This window comes from Tyto alba, unplaced genomic scaffold (assembly GCF_018691265.1).
Source record: "Tyto alba isolate M040663 unplaced genomic scaffold, T.alba_DEE_v4.0 Super-Scaffold_45, whole genome shotgun sequence".
In the NCBI taxonomy this organism is placed as follows: Eukaryota; Metazoa; Chordata; class Aves; order Strigiformes; family Tytonidae; genus Tyto; species Tyto alba.
The window spans coordinates 17,079,734-17,100,472 of record NW_024881321.1 but is presented as its reverse complement, the minus strand read 5'-3'; the positions used below and the strand labels follow the sequence as shown (position 1 = coordinate 17,100,472).

The following is a 20,739-nucleotide window of genomic DNA, read 5'->3' as shown; positions in this document are numbered from 1 at the left end:
GTGCGAATAATAGGAACTTCTAAAAGTATTTTGGATTTTTGATAAGTGTTTTTCTGTGTACAGGTAATTAGGTATATTAATTCTGATTAACATTTTCTAATCACATATGAAAATTGATAAATAACAGTACTAGAAGGAGGACAACAATTTACAAGTATACGTTCAGAGGGGGCAAGAGAAGTTGCAACCACGCTGAATACAGAAAACTGAGACTGAAAACATTCACTTCAATGTTATACTCAGTACAATGCAATTTTTATTCATTATCTATGATAACGCTAGGATATGCTGTAATATCAAGCAGCAAGATATAAGTTTTTTTTTTTTAATTTTAAAAAAAATAATTTTATAATATAACGTTGTTAAATCCCAAACTTCACCTGATGGTCAAGTTGTAGAGGAGTTTTAAGCTTTCTTTAAAATACTAATTTGGAGCACAAACTGTGTAACATGAAGATCAACCTGAAAAAGTATGTTTGGAGAAGCTAACTGAGTTGGTTAGAAGCTAAGCTTTGTCTCCAGAGAGAAAGAGAGAAAACAGATTGCTCAGTTTTCAAACCCTGGAGAGATTTAGAAGGACAACAAACTACTAATTGAATAAAAATATGTTTCATTTTTTAAATTCTCCATTTTTATAGCATAAACTGGTAGCTTTTTAAGATAGCTTCCAAATGTGAACAAGTCACTCTGGCATCCTACTTTAGACTTTAAAAATTAATTACATTTTTGGAGTGAGATAGCCTCTCCTTAACTTTCTGACCAACTTAAAAATTGACCTGAATTTTAAAGCCTTTATGCCATTTCCTTCCTGCAAGTAGTTGCACTGAAAACAAATTGGATTTAGAAGAGAACATGTAAAGATGCTATCTGAACTGTGGTCTGTATTAGGACTTGTTAACTGACAAGCATCTTCTTGTTTGTTTTTTCTTGATTTAAAAAGTCTGCCCAATATTTCCCTAGTTTATTGCATTCTTCTTTGCAAGGGCTTGCAGAATGTCCTGGGAGTACGGGCTGAAAAGCAACCTGTGTGTAGAAGGGCAGATACAGAGGGACTATTCCCACTGATTCCTACTGCAGTGTTGCAGGGCTTTTCTCATCTCCCTTGTCTCCTTTCCCTCAGATGTTTCTCCAACTCCAGCCTCTCAGTCCTTTGTGTATCACCGTACTGGGAAGTTAGCACTCAGACCAGCTGGTAGCATACTGGGAGCAGGACAGGCACAGGAAGAAGATCCAGTGCAGAGTTGATTGGAGTAAGGCTGTGACTTTTAACTTAGAAATCTCAAATAAGGATTGCTTGTTTGTTTGTTTGTTCTGCACTTCTTCCCCTTCTAATTACAAATAGAAATCAGAATTAGTGACCTTAGTCTGGACAACTGGGAAGACTGATGGCACCTTCAACTGGGACGGTGATGGACTCCTTTTGTCCTGTGTCACACTTGGTGCCCTCACTTGTCTGGTCCTCTTTTGCTGCTCCCTCTGCTCCTGGTTGTCCAGTTTCACAGTCCCAAGGGAAGACCCAGCAATGGGTCCTTCGGGGAGGAGAACTCTTGCACAAGGCCTATTGCTTCTCTCCCAGCATGGCAGAACCCCACCGAAGTCTGAGTTTGCAGGAACAAGCAAACACTGTTGATGAGACCAGATGCCTCTGATCTGCTCTGGGGCAAGCAGAAGCTCCTGCTCTCACGTTTTTGTTAGGACGACGAAGCTGGCTGCCTGACAGCACAGCCTCTCCATAGAGCAGCACGTCCTGTCCAGTTCCTGAAGACATTAGAAATTCTGCTGTGTGCTTGAAGGACTAGAGGTATAACATCTGATGCAGAAAAGGTAACAGACTGTCCCGACTTGAATCTGTGAGAATGTCCCATCCCTAACGTATAGTTTACAGGGTGGTAGAACAACCTCATTCCCCTTGGTGGGTTGCAGATGACGGCAGGAAAAGAAGGACAACCATCAGAGCAGGGCTGGCATAAACAAACTCAAAATATTGTGCCCTAATATTTGGTGCTGGGTGTGCTTTCAGAACAGATACCTACTGTCATGACAGCATCCTTATGTCTTTTTATCACTGGTGCATCCTACTTCCAGAGCCTTGATAGAACTGAGAATTAGTAAAAACATTTTGAGTAAGTTTATGTGTTTCCATTCTCTTCATATAAAAGAGCGTGTTTCAATTATCCTCCTTTTCACTTGTGTCATTTGATACTATTTTAATTTTCAGCTATTCAGATTTTGATCTCTTGGTTTTAGTCAATTAAATGTGTAAACACACTTTGGGTTTGAGAACCACCTTTTATCTACATATATAGAGAGACATTCGTGTCTATACATGCAGCACTCCCTAATTTAAAATCAGAAAGTGCTCTTTGTCCTTTTCTTTGGCTCTGGCAGTGTTTCTCTGACCTCCAAGCAGAAAGGAATATGATTCTGTTTTCATGGAAGTTCAGCTTAAGATCAGAGATTTCACATACTTTGATAAATCTGCTCAGCTGCTTTTTAAAAAGAAGGCTGTCAAAAAGCGCTTTATAGTTTTACTCTTCATTTTTGTTCTCCGTTCTTTGAGTTATCCTATTCCAAGTCTTGAAAATAACTTCATATTCGTTAGTAGTTTTGTCTTTTTCCATTTTCCCCCAGTATGCTCTTGTCTTGTTATTGCAGCCTAGACACAACTGTTAAGAAGTTAAATTCATAAAGTATGTGAACTCTTTTTTCCTTCATCTCCTTTGAACTACTTGATCTCTGTATTTAATTCTGAGGTCTAAAATGAAACCCTGGCACCATATCTTTCTCTCTACCTTGCTCAATTCTCCACAGCTCTGAAAGGAGAATGAGACTTATGACAGATTACTCATGCTACTTTTTCTTTGTAGTTGCTGCAATTAAGAAGATTCACCAAAAACTTTTTGAGGGTTTTGGGGGGGATTAAAATTCTCTGCTTGCTGGTCTAACATGATTATCTCCTCCAATCTTCTTTTCCCTCTTCTGGTTTAATAGAGTTTTAAACTAACACAGTGTTTCTGTTTACTTTCTTACTTGGGCATAAACATCTCAGAATTTATGAGCAGGATCTGGGTTTAAAAAAAAAAAAAAGATAGATTAGTTTGCTTGCATTGTCTGACAGATTGGGCATTTAGTTATTAATAAATTAATTGCATTCTTTGAAGTGGCGTTTTCCATGAAGGAAAATGTGGAGGGAAGGAATATTCTGCACAGGAGGTATTTACCTGTTTTTTTAGATTTCTGCATGCTTGCTTCATTCTTTATGATGGCAGTTCTACCCACCCTCATTTACAATGTCTTTTTGTATATGGCATCCACACAGCGTAACATCATTAAATTATACATACAACATATGAGTCTCATCCTGCAAATGCTATTATCATGCTTCTTCACTGAGAACATAGCATTATTTCAGGGAACTGTGCTGCATTCGGTACATTTGCAGATCTGAACAAGACCTGAGAGGAGCAGCAAACTGCTTAGATTGCTGGAGGGGATAGCTAAGAGGACAGAATTAAAGAGTTAAATATGTATGGCTTGGCTAAACAGCAGTTCGGAGAGGTGTAGCATCATGTCTTGGAAATGTAGAGGAGAGAAGATGGAACAAGAAAGAATCAGTTAAGACTGTACGTGAAACTATTAGGTAAAAGCAGCAGCAGCAGCAGATTAATTTAATCTATTTAATCCTCAGTTTTAAAACTTTCTGACGGCACCTTTCCTTTGCATCACAACATATGGTAGAAAAAACCCTCTAGATTATTTAAATAAAGCAAAAAAGCCCAGGGATCATTTATGATGGGAACTAGAAGACCGTATGACAGTGGGCTCTCAACTTGTTGGGTATTATATCTGGAGGAATCTCCTAGTCCTGTTGTAAGGAGTAGTTTGTGTAGCTGATGCTACTTTGGATGACTTATACTACCTCCCCATTTCTTCTGTCAACACGTCCTCTAGGACTTTTGCTTTTAGTGATGTTGTCCCCATGCACTTGCCTCCAGGAGAGAGAATGAGGTGTCAGGTGAAGCATATGTAATTCAACATTCTGCTACATTGCAATTTGTCTTTGTGCAGAGAAGAAGAGCGTGACCTATGGTGTGTGCATGCCTCCCTGTACTCCCATCTTGTTAATCCATATTTCTATATCAGTTGTTGCGCTGATAGTTCAGGCAGTGTTAGTTGTAGGCCTATACCCAGGTAGAGCTGCAAAGGGAGTAGGGAGGGATGGGTGAAATTATGGCTCCATGGAAATCAGTAGGAGGTGGCTAGCCAGTATGACCAGAATTTCCCCCCCAAGACAGTGATGTGTTAGTAGAGTTAACGTCTTGTAAGTTGGCTTTTCTGCATTTCATAATCTGAGCCAGTAGAGATTTTACTCTCTTAAAATAATTTTTATCTTTCCTAGATATTTACTGAACAGCTCTTCACCAAGATGCCATGTTAGATTTTAGTTAGCTAAAGTAAAAAAATATCTGCATTACCATGTCTCCATTTAAACAGGGACTACTGTCCTTGAAATGTCAAATATAATATGACATGTCAATTATTGTATGTCAAGCATACGATGTATTTTCAGCCTCTGTTGATTTAGATGGTTTTTGACGTGTGCTTGACGTATTCTAATGGTGCTTCTTCAGTTCAGTGAATGTCTTGAAAACAACATTGAATTGCACGTAAATCACAGCACCACCTTTTGCAGGGACGTTTGCCAGAACATGAAGTAGCAGCTTCGCCTTCCTGCGAGCGTTTGGCCCATAATGACTCTCCTGTCCTGGATCTGGGAGCCTGCAGTCTCTGGCATGTTTGCCAGGAGGGCAGAAGCAGTCTGATCGCAAACCTGTTTTACTCAGTGATTTTTTTTAATCATCACTTCAGAAAAAGAAAACCTGACATTTTCTTCAGAAATCTTTTAAAAATCCCATACTAGTATTTGGCTCGCAATTTGTCTGTCGATGTGTATGTGATACGAAAGCCTGAAGTAGGACCATAGGCCTGATCATCATATAGCTTTAGTAAGGATTTCTTCCTAATCATATTTACCTAAAATACGCACCTACAGTAAGGATGAAGCACTCTCTAACCATCATTCCAAACAGTAAGTAGCATTTACTGACTGTTAGCAGGGTCAGAAATGAGGAGAGATTATGTTTTGATCTTTTATACTGTATACTTTCAGAATTGGTTAGTTGTGTTTAGTGCTAGCATTTACTCTTCTGCCTGGAAAAAGTGTGTGTTCATACAAGCATGTGGTTCAGCCACTTCCCAAAAAGATAATACACCTGAGGTGGTAGGTAGGAAGAAGGAGAGAAGGAGGAAGGTTAGTATCCCCACACTTTTCAAATCAGGAACTAAACCACAAAAAGAATAAGGGACAGAACTAAGGATACTCAGGAGATCCCTCTGGAGCCCCAGGCCATGTTATCCTCCCAATTTTCGATACCATTTGAATGTCACACATTGTTTTAGTGAGAAGCTGTGCATTTAATTTGGGTATACTTCCAAATGGTATTATTGAGTAAGACAGGCTCTGAAATAATGTGAGAATTCATAACAGAGTCATCCTTCAAAATGGCTTTTAAATCCCGTTTTTTCAGATGGCTAGCGTTAGGCTTCAGCCCTTCAGAAATACAAGCTCACACGTGGCACATCTAGATAAGCCACATCTCTGCTCTTCAAACTCCAGAGACGGAAATGAAAGCAGCCTGTCACAAAAACAGATGAATACTGCACCATTTTTTGTTGTTGCTCAATTTTTTGTCACAGGAATGATACAGTAGGATTTACCATCCCAATGTTAGATAGAGAGCAGTGCAGTATGGTTTGGCTGGTATTCTGTAATTTTATATACCATCTCCCTGCCTGCCTTGCCTTTTCCAGAAGAGGTTAGTGTGAATACATGGAAGAGATCCTCCTGCCAGGCCATCAGCCTCTGAAAAGGTTAAGGATGTTTTGAAAACGACTCTAATTTACTAAACACAAAACACACTGAAATTCTGACATCTCATTTCTGTAGGGAAGACCATAACAAGAGCAAGAATTAACTGGCCAGCGACCACAGCCTTTTAACGCTAGCTTGAATGAATAAGTTGGCAGAAGTGCTACAGCTTTATTCTGTGCTTGCTGCAGTGTGAGCAGTGGCGGGAGGATCCCTGTCCACATGCTCCACCTACCTCCTGTATGGCAGGAGAGAGACTTCATCGTGTCACAAGATGCTTCTACATCACACTTAATTAACATTTTTACTATGCAAAAGATCCGTTATATCAGTATTCAAGACTTCTCTACCTCCATTTGTGTAACAAGCTGGGCTGTATTTGAGTGGCTAAGTGTGAGACTTAAATGAGAAACGGACTTTGTGGCTGCTGCTACAGTTGATATGAAACTCAGAACAGATCTCCACTTACCCAGGCAGAGAGAGAAGAGGTAGGCTTGGAAATGGGAGTTTCCAAAGAGGATTCAGGGGTGTAATTGAAGTAAATAGCTTTCCTATGGCAATATTTCTGAAGAAAATGAATACAGGCACATAAAGTTGGGGTTTGTATCTTCCGTCAAATTCAATTTCAATCTGCAATGACAGTCCTCCTCCCTCCATCCCTCCTGTATGAGATAAAAGTATATAACAGGGGCAAAGAAATGAGAACTGTGGCAGGAGGGAAGAGCCCTGCTCTCTCTCTTCCCCCCTGAAATGTGTTTCTTCACCTCTGGACAGGTGTCACGAGGTGCCTTGAGCACCCTCCCTCACATCCCAGGCAGTGTCGGCAGGGACGCCTGCCCAAAGCGGCGGGCAGCTCCGTGGGGTGTGGGACCCCCTTTCTGGGGTGAGATGTCTAGCTTGTCTTATTCAGGCAGTTGCTTGTGATGATCCTGGTTGTCTCGTGACCTTGCGCCGAGTGCCACTATGATGTCCCCATTCACCTGCCTAACAATTTTTCTTATTTACTGTAGTTACAGTGATACCATTCTGTCGCGCAGGGAGTTTTGGATTTGGATTTGTGGTTTGTTTTTTTTTTTTTTTTTCTGTGCCTCTTCCAAATGAACAATTGTGACAACAAAATGGTTTGATAATTATCCCTTTTTGCTGCATGAGAAGGCTCCAAATGTTTTAGGAAATTATGGGGGGTTTCTGATCTTTAAAGTTCTGGTATGTTCCATCCCATTTAACAAAACAAAACAAAACAACATATGTGCAGGGTTGAGTTTTGCTAGATTTTAACAGACTCTGATTTCTCCAGTAAAAGCTTGAGTGTAAGCATGCCAGTTGTTCTTAATTACGATATTGGCAGTACTAGTTGGTGCTTTATTTGGTGACTGATACTGATTGTAAGATCTCAGATAGTAAAAAATCAGAGATTTTAATAGATTGGGAAGGAAAAAATATCCAGAAGTGGGTGTGGGGGATTTTTTTTTTTTCCCCAAAATGAAATTTTTAAAGTACATTTAAAAGTCGATTTAAGTTATTAAGCCAAACATCCTGTTGATGAAGATTTGGGAGGCTGGTGCTTTTGAGGCAGTAATAGAAATTCCAGAGACAAATTAACTGGATCCTGGATCAGCGCAACTGGCTTTGGGCTAATATATGCAGGAAACCTGTGTCAAACCAAGGGACCACTGGGTCCTAGACTGATGCTCCTGACCACACATTTGAGATGCATGAAATTCAGAGCACTCTCTTCTGGCCACTCAGATCTGTTGACCTACCTTTGGGACTTAAAAACTATGCTTGGCAGAGCTCTAATGAGCAACATGCATAAATTAGCAAGGTGAATGGAGTGACCTGTTATTATCATGCCTTGATTCTCAGCGCTGTAGGAGATGCTGTTGGGAGGGATGCGCCAGCTTCAGAGAAAGCAGCTAGGCAGATCTACTTCATTTCTTTGCAAGGTTTCCTTTGTAATATGAGTAATATGAGTGTGATTCCAAGTGTGAAAATAAATAAAGTGATGGTAGTGTAAAAAAACACACCAGGTAATAACCAGGCTGTAGAAGTATTCTTTAGCACTAATTAGGACAAGGATTATCATGTGGATGAAGGAGGTCTAATATGTGTTTCTGAGGCATTTGCAAGAAATCCCACTGGTGAATGGGTGATGTTTCTGTGTGGATGGAAATGAGTTCCTTCCCTCCTCCCTGAGTCATTTTTGAATTAAAGGAAAAAGTGTGCTAATCTGAAAATGGTGACTATTTAGCCCCATGTGAAAAAATATTCATTTAACTACAATACTCTATGACTATGAATTCTCTTTCTTTTGTTGAGAAACATTGTTTTGAGATATTTATCTAAATAATTCTTGTGGGATGAAGCTAAATCAAATTTATTTCATAAAACCTTCAAACATGGAATTTTGCCTGTTGCTAGTGTTGTAGGGAAGGGCTGTGTCAAAAATCTGACAGTTAAAAAGCTTGTTCAACTTTGTATGTTTTTATCCTTTTCTGAACAAAACATTCAATGTCTGTTGGAAATAGCAGAATAATTTCCCTCAAATAATTGAATACTTGACATCTCAAAGGGAGACATATGCCCTTTAGCCAGTGGGAAAACATTTCTTACCAGGAGAATGCATTGTGTTACATTTCAAAACACCTGAAGAGGCAATTTGATTTAAATCTTAGCCAATTTAAATTCTTACATGAGAGCTAAGTGCTCTGTTGCCTAATTAATTACAAGTGAAAAGACTCTACCTACTTGCAGTTACTCAGAGTGAGTATTTGCTGGATGGCAATCAGGTTGATTTCAGTGATGGTGGGAAAGAAAGCTGTGGTTGCCTACATGGTCCAACCAATCTTTGCAAGGCCAGTAAAAAGATGCGGTAACTCTTCCAGCTTATAGATGGCAGTCATGGATTCCTCCTTCTCGGAAATTATATGGCTAAATGATTTCTACAACTTACGGAGACACTTTCTGTCCTAATGTGCAGATGAGGCCACTAGAAATCTTTCAGATAATAGCAAATATGGTGAAACTGCAACTATATAAATTTCTGCCTGTGTAATTGTCCTACTCAGTGAGAAAACCTGGCTCTGTGATTCTCTAGAGAGTCAGTTCCTTGCTGGGGAGGTGACAGCAAATCTGAGGGAAGAGGGAAAATAAAGGGAAGGAAGAGGAAAGAAATGGCAGTCCCTGGGAAATGAGGCTGAGGAGCTGGACCTGGTGCAGCCCAGAACATTGCTTGGTTTTCAGATGAGACCATATTATAAATAAGTGTGGAAAACCACAGATGCGAGGAGAGTTAGTGAGGTTCCTTCATATTGCAGTAGTGTATTAGTACTCTGTTCATGGATTTGGACTCCACTGTACTTATTTTGTTTTGCAAACACAAAACAGCAAAGAAGGTGTAGCAAGGATCTCGTAATCTAAATGAAGAGATCCTTCATTGGCATTCATGACTGTAAAGCCAGGTACAAGTTAGCATATTGCATAGAAATTCTAGCTTCTTGCATAACATAAATACATCAGGATGCCTTGTTGTTAATAAAATGCTTGGTAACACAATCTGTATGGCCTCTGGGGTGTAGTAACTATTTTGATTTATAGAATATTTTTGCATGTTCTTTTATAAAACTTCCTTTCAGTACGAGTGGGTGCTCTGGAAGGGGAAAAACAAAGCCAAACAAACAAACAAACCAAACCAAAACAAAAAACACACCAAAGCATACATCTGAAACTTTATTGATTAGAAAGTAGTTTTAGATCCCTGAAGTATGATCTCGTGCTCAGTAACTTTTTTGTTCCCAAATGATTTGAATTATTTAGTCCCTTTTTTTCTAGCCAGATCAAAAAGGTATGATAATTATTTTCTCTCTGCAATAGATAAATTCTTTGCAATATATATTCTCAGACAAGAGCTTGTAGAGGACTGTGAGGCATGCAAAATTGTTTTTTTGAGATGACATTCTGTTGGGAGTGGCAGGTTATCTTTACATATATATAAGCACCGAAGTGTACACTTCAGTGGAGTCAACTATTTAGTAGTTACCAAAATCTGCTTGATGACACAGAGTATGATGTGACCAAGTATGATTGCATTATACATAGATATCCAGAGTAATCAAATATTTAACTTATCAATAATAAGCCTTCTGAACAGGCAGGAAGAAAAGGTCATTCACATGAGCTTCAGTCTCAGTGGATGCAATGTTCTCGTTTAATGTCACTGACCTGGAAAGACATTACACCACAATTTTGTCAGCTAAGGGTACAAAAAAGAGAGTTTTTAATCACCACTGCAGTGATCAGTTCCACATTTGATAGTCTGACCAACAAGAGAAGGTAGATGCACAAGCAAATGTCATCATTGTACAGACATTGGGACTGACTATGGTGCTATACATATGTGAGAAATCAAAATTAGAGATATAAGAAGAAAGTGAAATCTGGAGAGCAAGGTACAACCTGCAGGGAGTCTCGCTCTAGAAAGTAGAGCATCTGTTCTGTTTCTACAAGTAACCAGAACAAAGGTGAAAGACGTGAGTATGTGCATACTCATCTAATTTCTATACTGGAAATTTCATCTCAGCCTATGTCTCCAACAGAGTAGTCTTTATTTTCCTTTTTTAATTTCCTCTGCTGAGAATACCAATATTGCTGGTAGCTTGTTTGCGTATGTGTTGCCAGAAAAACCTGAAGGAAAAATATGAATCATAAAGGAACAGAAAAGGTAAAAAGCAGGGCCCTGTGCTCTCAAAGCTGAGTTGAAGGTGTGTGGTTATCCAATTTTCTGCTCTTTTTAGAAGGGGACAAAAAAGAAAGAACAGACTCAGCATTGATGCAGCCTCCATCTGGAAGGAGTGTTAGGACGGCTGGTGCGTTAGAGATCCTGTGAATGATCACTGCTGTTCTGCCAGCTCTGAAAAGAGGGGATGAAATAAGATGTTCTTTCTCTGCTAGACTACATTCAGCTCCCAGGCCTGAACTGGTGTGCATCAAACACACTTGGCATACAGGATTTCAGGAACTATACCTGCTTTCAGGAAGATGTACAATGCTTTGTCTTCAGATCCAAAGAACAGACCTTTGCTCATGCACTTTATTCCACCTGCAAGTTCATTGTGAAGATATGTTTTCCTCACTTCTTGAGGTTTTTTTATTTTCATGGTTTTCCACTTCAGCTTTGAAGAACATTGGCCTAAATCAAATTGACCTAATTAAAAAAAAAAAAAAAATAAACCAAGGCTTGTGTTAACTCATGGTCACTCAGTTATCTTTCATTATAATGTTTAGATATGTGTATTTATAAATAAAAACATTTTTGTAGTAACTATTTAGAAAAATTGAGCATTCATTAGAAACTCCCTTTAGAACATGAGTGTGTCTGAGCACTGGAATATGTTGCCCAGAGAGATGCATTTTTTTCTATCTTCAAACATTTTCAGACTTCGACAGGACAAGGCCATGAGCAATCTGACCTAGGTCTGACGTTAACCCTGCTGAGCAGAAGGTCCCTCCCCAGCTGAGTTTTCCTAGTATTCTTTATTCCACAGCAATGCACCGTGCTACAAAGATGTGTTAACATGAGCTTCAGCATACGGAGCAGTCTTTGCACTGTGTTCAGCCATCCTGATGAGCTGGAATTGTCGATGATTCAGCCATGCATTTTTGCTATGTTGTACATGTTAGAAAAAAAAATCTCCTAAACAGATTTAAACAACTGCTGTTCTTTGTCACCTCAAAATCTAAGGACAAGTGTCTCACCTAATGTGAGTCCATCTATCTGAAACAAGGGAAAGACAGAGAGCAATGAAGCAGAATTATCTTTGAAAGTACTGAAAGTATTTTGTCTATATGTAAGACATCATCGTCTTACTGTCAAATGTTTCTAAAACTTTTAAAGGTGAAAACAAGCTCTGTATGTCCTGCCATATTAGGAGAAATGTGAAATTCATCTTTATTAAGCAGCAGCCCAGCAATTCGGTAAGGGTGTCTGTGGTCCAGGAGCTGCTGTTGCCCATGCTTGGCTACCGCGGGATGTAGTTGTGCAGGAATAAGTTTGTCTCTGCTTAGAGGCTGGCCCGGGTTCTGGTTCTTAGAGCAGGAGCTGCAGGCGGTGCAAGTTGTCATATGGCTATGAACTTTCCCAAAACCGGGAATAAACAATTTAATTATGTGGACAATGCTTACGTGCAAGATAGTTAACATGTAATTCCTTTGCTTTTTTATATAATAACTCTCTAGGGTAAAATTTTCTTCATTAATGATAAGGGTAAAATAGATGGTAGTTGTTTGGGGGTGTTTTAAGTGGTGTTTCAGAGTTTATCATAGTCTTGATTTATACGTTTTCTCTAATGGAAGTGGGGGTTGCAGCCCCAATCCTCCAGTCATCAGATCTGGGGGACACGCTGGAACATGTCGTAGATACTTTCTGGCCCAGCTTCCTTTCCTTAGAAACCCAGCACAGCGGAACAGTGTGAAAGAAGAGAATGTGGTGTGTACTCAGGTCTCAGCCTAGTGTGGAGCTGGGATATACCCCAAGACAGCACTGTCCTAGGCGCTGGATAGTGTTCCTGGATCCCACAGCATGAACACAGATCAGGAGGATCTGGAAACTGTCTCTCTTATGTCTCAGTTTAACACAACTGATAACAGAGGCGGTGGATAATTTTGGTAAGGTGTGCCAGGTTGATATTACTGCTTTTCCTAGTAGACCTCCAAGCTCTTTCCCTCTGCCAGAAGTTTGTTTTATGTACAGTAGTGCTTTTGGTTCCACCACAGCCAGAGAGATGTTGTAACGCTGTCCCGGGTTTGAGTGAGTGGTGGGGTTTTTTGGTAGCAGGGGAGGGGGCTATAGAGGTGGCCCCCTGTGGTAAGAAGCTTCTCAAAGCTCCCCCAGCTCCAAGTCAGGCCCACCTCTGCACCAAAACTGAGCCAATCGGCTGCGCCTCTGCGATAACGTATTTAAGAAGGGACATGGTGAGGAGGAGTCCGACTTGTGAGGAGGAGTTGCTGCAGCTGCATGAACACCAAGGTCAGTGGAAGAACCGGGGAAGAAAGGAGGGGGGAGGTGTGCCGGAGCAGAGACCCCCCTGTATCCTGTGGTGAGACGGCAGGGTGGCCCCCCCTGCCACCCATGAAGATCTACGGTGGAGAAGACATTGATTTATCGCCTGTGTTTTGCATGGCTAGTCAAGGTGCTGTGCCCAAAGAAGGCCGAGGTCTTGTGCGAAAAGGTAACCCCATTGTTGTAGTTCAGTGCTGGGAGGATTGCAGCATGTCGGGGTGTCCCACGCCAGAGCAGCTCGGGAAGGGCTGCAGCCGTGGGAGGGAATCCGGTTGGAGAAAGTTTGTGGAGGACTGTCTCGTGTGAGAGGGGGACCATGATGGAGCCGGGGGAACACGTTCCAGAAGCTCCCCCCACCAAAGCTGGAAGAAGGGGCAGCCCTGCCTGCACCCCCCATTCCCTGCCCCTGTGCCACTGGGAGGAGGTAGAGATATCTCAAGATGTGACAATGCTTCTCATTGTCCTACTCTGTTAAGTGTTGTTAGTGTCTGTAATAAATCTATGTTCTTTTTTTCTTCCCCTAACGAGTCTGCCTTTTAACTGTGACCATAATGGGTGATTTGCCCCTCCCGGTCCTATCTCGAATCCCCAGCCTGGCTCATTTGTCCCTTCTCATCTCTGGGGAGAAGAGAGGAGTGAGCAGCTGCGTGGTTTTTGGCTGCTGACCAGGCTCAAACCACGACAAACACACTCGAGTATTGCAAGGCAGCTCTACAGTTCAGGTAACTTTAGCTGGTCTCAGCGGGCATAAATGCTGCAGATAAAGTCGTGGTCAGAGATGTGCAGGGTAGTTTGTTTCCTGACCACCCAGGACAAGGATGTAAGAGCATGGGAATGGCCATATGGAGCCAGAGCAGAGGATCCTCTTGCCCAGGGCCCTGCCTCCAGCAGCAACCAGCAGTGGACACCTAGGACAGAGCATAACAGAGCAAACTGCTCCCAGTGCAATTTCCCACCATCTTCAGCTCATGCACTTTCTGAACCACATATATTCACATCATCTCTTATCTGTGTCTTGTTTACCCATGTGATTTTCCTATTTGTGTACCATTCATGTATGCTGCCAAATTCCTCCTTTCTTTCTTGACAAAAAGTATAATTTCCAGTATAACATCACCTTAAAGTACACTGATTGAAGTAACTGCCACTAATAAAAGAGTAGTACATATTTTCTTTTTATGATTGCCTTAAGTACTGCTTGATATGTTTTAATGTCTAACATTCCTAAGGCAGATGTTTGCCTTTCATGAAACACTAATTAGAATCTAAGAATCAAAGAGGAGAAAAAATACATATGTATATATGCATGTGCATCTGTTTGTCTGTGAACAGGAGACAGTAGAAACTTTGTATTAAAAGAAAGCAGTAAGTAAATATTTGAGGGGAAGACTTTATCAGGAGATTACACCAATATTTAAGCATATTAAGGCAAAAAAACTACTGTGTTTCTATATAGTACAATTTTATCATCTCACTACTAACTGAAGTTTTATAAACTGTAATGAAAAACCATCCGTATCGTATTTCTTCCCAGTTTAATATGTAGTGTTTATAAGGATACTTTCACCAATATCCTGAGTGGGAAGGTAGCATTATGTGAGCTATCAGAAAATGAAATTACATTATGTGAAAAGCTACTACAAAAGAAAGTAATTGAAATCTGGAAAATGGGAAATGCAGTTCAATTCCCCTTTTCAAAAACACACGGAGTACCTGTATCATGCCTGTTAGCATCTGGAACTTGGAGGTCTTAACAGAAAGAGGATACTTTATCTTAAGTGAGATTAGCTCCCTGAGTGAGTGGTGTGCTGCTGTGCACGTGCTCACTCAATTCAGGAGTGTGCCAGAGGAGCCAAGGAAAGGTGTTGGGACCGCGGTCGTCTCTGCTTCCGACTGTCCTTGGCGGGGAGCGGCTCCGTGAGCCGCCTGCGGTCGCTGCTGCCCCGCTTCCCCGAGGGAGGGCTGGGGGTCTGCGGGAGCACGCTGCTCCATGTGCTCAGGGGGTGCTGTCCCACCACTGGATCCAGAGGCCAAGATTTTCAAATATAGCTCAATTTATGCTCCGTTATTCACTTAAGAGCTCTAGTTTCTGTAAATGCTAAGTGGCCAAAACCCACGATGTTTCTTTCTGCAGCCCAGTTTCCCTTCGAATGCTGAGAAAATGCTAGAGAGCCAGATTTTCTTCAACTGCTCATTACCATCTGAATGCAGACAAGTTACATTCTAGTTTTGTGCTTTTATTTCATTTGTCTGCATTTTTATTTGCTATGACTGACAGGTTGACTCAGAAGCTTTGCATGTCTCGTAAAGATTCACATTACTAAATGGATACACTATTTGTATGTTTGAATGTTGTATATTTATATCTTTTTTCCCTTTAAAAACAAAAGAAAAACTGTAAATAACTGCATGTCCAAAATTGGCCTGAGGGCGAGAGATGAATGTTTGCCTGTTGGTTCTATCCTGTATTGCCAAGGCACATTGTCACCTTGTGTTTAGCATGGTAGTATCTCTCCCAATATTTGTTTTCAGCCTATCTATTTATGTGTTTATATTTATGTGTGTTATATACACAAGTATAACAAGAAGAAGCTTTGCTGTGGAGCAAAAGGTGTATTTTCCAGTTGTTGCTTGTGTTGATTGCTTATGCCCATGTTCTCAATTTCTTCATATGTATTCTAAATTTTCATGGAAGTTGTATCATTGGTAGTAATCACAGCTAGTTGACACTGAAAGGGATGCTGATGCTCCCCTAACCTCTGGCCACAGGTTCCCAGCCTCTCCCATATATCAGTGCAGATACTTGTCAGACACAACTATCTGGGGAGTTAAACCAGCAAAAGCAAGCAAGCTGCTTGGGTTTTTTTTTGCAGAATTGACTTTTCGCCATTGTGGGTCCCTGAACTGGCTCGCTGCAGGATCATACAAGTGCCAGTGCCGACACAAGGGAAAGCAACTACAGCAAGACTGCCTTGGTATGCCATCTTAGCCAAATCACATCCTTCAACAGCCTGGAGCCTGAGAAACAAAAGAGGACCATGGCTTGTGTTATGCCCACCTTGTGGGGCACGCTGTGGCCTGCTGAGCCCCTCGCCCAGGCTGACCAGATGCTGCACGTGGCTGAGCCCAGTCTGGTTCTCCTCGTGGTAACCAGAGTGGAAGGGACACTGATGATATGTGCCTGGGTCTCACCCCAGAGTGAAGTTAGCATCTGTTTTTAGCAGCCGTGGACTATTGTTAAGGTGCTGCCATAAAATCTCTTGTTTCACTACAGGGCCAGCTAGGGAGGAAGGTAATACAGTCTGAATGCTGTAAAGGAAGGATGTATGGTAAGGTGGGGGGGACTTTGGACGTGAGCTGGTCTATACCTGTTGGCCTTGGGTCAGTGTGTTTTCCATGAGGTTTTTTGCAAGGCAGGCAGGAGACATAGCCAAAGAGCCCGAGCTCATAGCAGAGGGGCCAAGGAAGAGTGAAAGTGACAATCATAAGGAAGAAAACACAACACTGGGACACTGTTTTGGTTTGTACAGCAAAGAGCAAAACATGGCTCACCGCACATCACTGGCTGGCCATGTCAGCCAGCTCTTGCCTGGTTTGCTGGGAGGCCAGCAGCACCAGGAAGCTCAGACTTTGGTGGCCAAAGGTACCACTGCATGTTCACCACAGGGTGAGAGCACACGAGCAAGCTGTTTGTGGGGAGCAGCCAGTGTGCAGCGACTTGTCACCACCGCATGGCATGTTGTTGGTGCATCTTGCAGCACTGAACACAGTTCAAGGCTTTAATAAACATACTGTGCTCCCCAGGCCGCTCTGCTCTGCCTATCGCTCAGAAAACACAGGATCGGGATTAAAGACCTGCTACTTGTGTTTTTAACAGTGTTACTGCATATGCAAAGGGCCTTTCACAGTCTGTATGTAGAACAGAGGTGAAACACCCAGGAGGTCATGGGCAGCATTCATAGAAAGAAAAAATAATCCTGCATTACCGAGGTGGTTGCAATCCGTGTTGCATGCAGCACAGATCACATTCAGCAGAACTTGATGGCCATCTACTGGCAAAGCCCTAGTCTTTTGTTTCACCTTGCAGCCTTTTTTGCGTCAGAGAGACAAGCATTTGGCCACGTGCGAGTTGCAGAGATCCATGCTTTCACTTCTAGCTGGAAATAACATAGCTGAGGTTTTGTAAATCACCCTAAATGCTCACATTGGTTTCATTAATTTCGCCCTATGAACAGTACTGACTACAGGTGTTGCAGCTGCTTATGGAGGCAACCAGCAGTGTCCTAGAATTTCTGTTAGTGTAACAGTTTCTACACTAATATAGAAACTACACTGTTTTTAGAAATAAGGAACTGCAAATAGATAAACATCAAGCTGACAGGTCAGAACCCAGTTTTCTTCTTTCTTTGTTAATTTATCTTTCAAACGATGTATCAGCAGTAACTTGATACATCCTGCATTTTTGCTGGGATGTTACCTATGGTGTCAGTCCTATTGCTAAATCCCTCGTTGAGCGTTAAAGGCTGCTTGGCATCTCAGCCATTAACAGGAGAACTGGCAGCTCTCAGCTACTGATGTGTTTCCAGGTCTTCACTCTGGGCAGTCTCTAAGGGTCAAGAGAGGCTGCTGCGATATGGTTTTGGTTTGGTTTGGTTTGATTTTACTTTACATGATTTTAAAACAGATTGTAAACAAGAAGAAAAAAACTCAGTTTTTTTAAAATATCTGAGTTCTCTGTCATGTACATTCTCAAAGTCTTTCTTTGTCAGCTGTGGTGCCATCGAACAGTAGTTGCTGGAGCCATGTGGCAGAGCCCCCATGGCTTTAAAAGGCACAAAACATGGTTTTGAGAACTTTTTTTTATGTCTGTGTGGTTGATGAGGGTATTTTGTAGAAACTGCTCAAGAGAGAGGAGGGTGTTCCTTTACTACTGCATGGCCAAAGGAAAGAACATCAGCAAATCAACTGAAAGTCATTGTGAGAAGGACTAACCTGAGGAAGCTCAAAAAAGCACCTTTTGCTCTTTTTAGGGCTTCCTGTGGTATCCCCATTTTAAAAATTCACACAGCTTCTGTAAGGCTAAAACAGAGCTGGTGGTACCAGATCGGATCTGGCTCCTTTTCCACCAGAGAGCGTGTCTGCACTGTGGGGCTCCCCCGTGCCACAGGAGTCAATGTCAGAGACGATCACCTTGGAGGTGTGCTCTCACCTGCCACATGGGTGTCTTCTACTGGTTAGTTCATCATGTAGCCTGCACTGCTGTGATGGGAAGGCATGAGGTTACATTTGCTGGTTCCAGCGGACAGTAACCTTTCTCCTCAGCACACCGAGCAGTGAAGCTCTCCGGGGATGGTAGCAACGCGCATCACCTTCTGTGGCTTATCAGTTATTTTCCCTGGCGTAGAATAGGTAGGATGCTTCACATTTTAGAAAGAAGGAGCAATCTAATTAAGAAGCAGCAGCATTGATCCTGTGCCACCTTCACGGCACTGCTTTATGCCACCCTCTCCTGTATAAATACTCAGGAAAGCACAGAGCAGTTCCCAGCAGTGAGGTCACTTTCTTGTACGTGACAAATAGCTTTTTACAAGGTGCTGACTCTGCTCAAGGTTCGTTTTGTCTCCGGGCTGGAAATTGCAGCAGCATTACAAGCTTGATCCTCCTCCCATTTAAACGAGATGTACTTTCCAGGATCTGAACGCCCTGTTACAAAATAACCTTTTAAGACAGCTCATAAATCACATGCAGCAAAAATGATGCACAAATATTTATTTTTAAAGATAAAGATTTTCTGGTCTTGAGGACTGGATTTTGTACCTTCAGTACTGAGCTTTAAGATTTGATTTACATGTTTGTTTTTTATTTTAGCTGGTGGGATATTTTTTTTTTTTAAAAAAAAAACACTGTAGTAACAAGCCTGTTCTCAGTGAATCATCTAACCTAAGACTTTTACTTGCCCTGAGATGCAGATGCTTAAATGTAATTCCTAATCCATTTCTGTGACAGCTAAACATATCTGTATTCCTGTCACATAGTTAAAGTGTTGATGTACCTTACTCTCTTGGGGACTACTTTTTGCTTGTTAATGTTGATATTATGGCCCTCTGTCCATTTCTTTCTCCATTTCAGAAATTCCCTGCATGCCCGTTTACACACATTGTATTATAGGCAAAAATAATTAATCTGGAAAATCTCTTTGCCTGAAGGTGAAATGAATGTATATCAAGTGTAAGAGAAAAAGAGGGCTGTCAGAAAGAGAATACTCCTTTTTTTTTAATAGTGTTTTAAATTAGGTTTGTACTGTAAAAATTTTTAAACAAAAAGGAAACTGTGTAGTTTGGACTACCATTAATTCAAGGCTTAAAGATTTGTAATGCAGAGAATTGGAACATCAGTGAAATCACATGCTAATAGTGCAAGATGCTTTATGCAAAGTTTTAACCTCGCCTAATTCTGGAATTCTCTAAAAGTGAAGTTTATGCCAGAACAGCTGTAGCTGTAAGAGCAGTGGCTGTTGTAACAGAAGGCTGCAGATCGGTGTTGACACAGGAGCTTCTCAGCAGATGCACCAACATCAGTGGTTTTTTCAAATGCCTGCCTTAGTATTTCAGCTTCCCCAAAGGTTTGTGCTTCTTTTCATGATCAGATTCAGTTTCTTTTCTTCTGTTTCATTTTCATTTGACAGTCACAAATTCTTTCAGGAGAACTGGGAACTTTCATCTTAAGAGTTTAAAAGAGCTGGCTGATAAATCTCTAGATTGTTTACCTTGAATGTCAATAAACCCAGGAATGTGGGGGAAGCCCCAGAAACTTGATGAAGGCCAATGTTGTTCCAGTACTTAAAGCAGCTGAACAAGCTAGTATAACTGTAGGTGAACGTGACTGCTGTGCAGTATAGCCATAACGGGGTTGATAAGGCTATCAATTAGTAATGATTTATAGCTGGGTAATATAATTACTGGAAGTCAGTGAGGGTTTGGATCTTGGCATACCAGCTTGATAATAGTTTATGACACAAGTTTATCTAACCAAGGCAAGTGCATCATTGTAGCAGGCTTTCTTCAAGTATTAGACTCACTCAAGCAACATGACTTCAACATTATATTTTTGATTGCTTAAAATTGAGATACATGATAGGCATTAGGACATTGTTGTAAATGGAGTATCTTCGATGAGCATTCATGTTTGTGTGGGGATTGTTTGCTGGCCCTGTGCTAATAAACTTTTAATTTATCAGTGGTCTGAAAGGAAACAAATTAATTGACTTTCAGGTGATAGATTGAGAATTGTTAAATAAAGAAATGGAAAAATTGCTGCTGCAGGGTGATATGGATCTGTTAGCAATCTGTATGCAAGCAAACAACAGGTGTTTGGCCAAATATGAGGATCCATAGTCCAGATCTGGGTACTGGAAACACTTTTTCACAGAAGATTTCATAATTTTTAATTATTTAAACTTGTCAAAGAGAAATTATGGGGGCTATAAAGTTGTTTAGAAAGCAGGGTTCAGTGAGATTGGATCTGGACATGTGTAAAACAGAAATAAAGCTCAGATAAAGTCAGACTACTTCATTATCGGAGCAGTATTTCAAGGATCATGGTGTTTTCTCTGGCAATAAGCACTTCTAAATCAAGACTTCCATTATTTCATACTGCAAAATATGCTCTAGTTGACGCACAGATTGTTTCAAATATGTGCTGTGGACTACATTGTAGAAAAGGAAATATTTAATCTTTAAATAAAAAATATTTA

The 20,739-nt window shown here is 41.1% G+C and overlaps 1 protein-coding gene across 7 annotated transcripts in view; it reads left to right on the top strand.

Moving 5' to 3' along the window:
• Positions 1 to 20,739, top strand: part of KLF12 (Kruppel like factor 12) — a 247,158-nt gene that overhangs the window by 200,509 nt on the left and 25,910 nt on the right. For 5 of the 7 annotated variants that reach the window (XM_042805795.1, XM_042805794.1, XM_042805796.1 and 2 more), the window contains exon 7: positions 15,860 to 15,961. The exons of the other annotated variants lie outside the window; for them this stretch is intronic. In XM_042805795.1, coding sequence (XP_042661729.1) covers positions 15,860 to 15,961 — 102 coding nt within the window. The remainder of the gene's footprint in view (positions 1 to 15,859; positions 15,962 to 20,739) is intronic. 7 annotated transcript variants of the gene reach the window in all.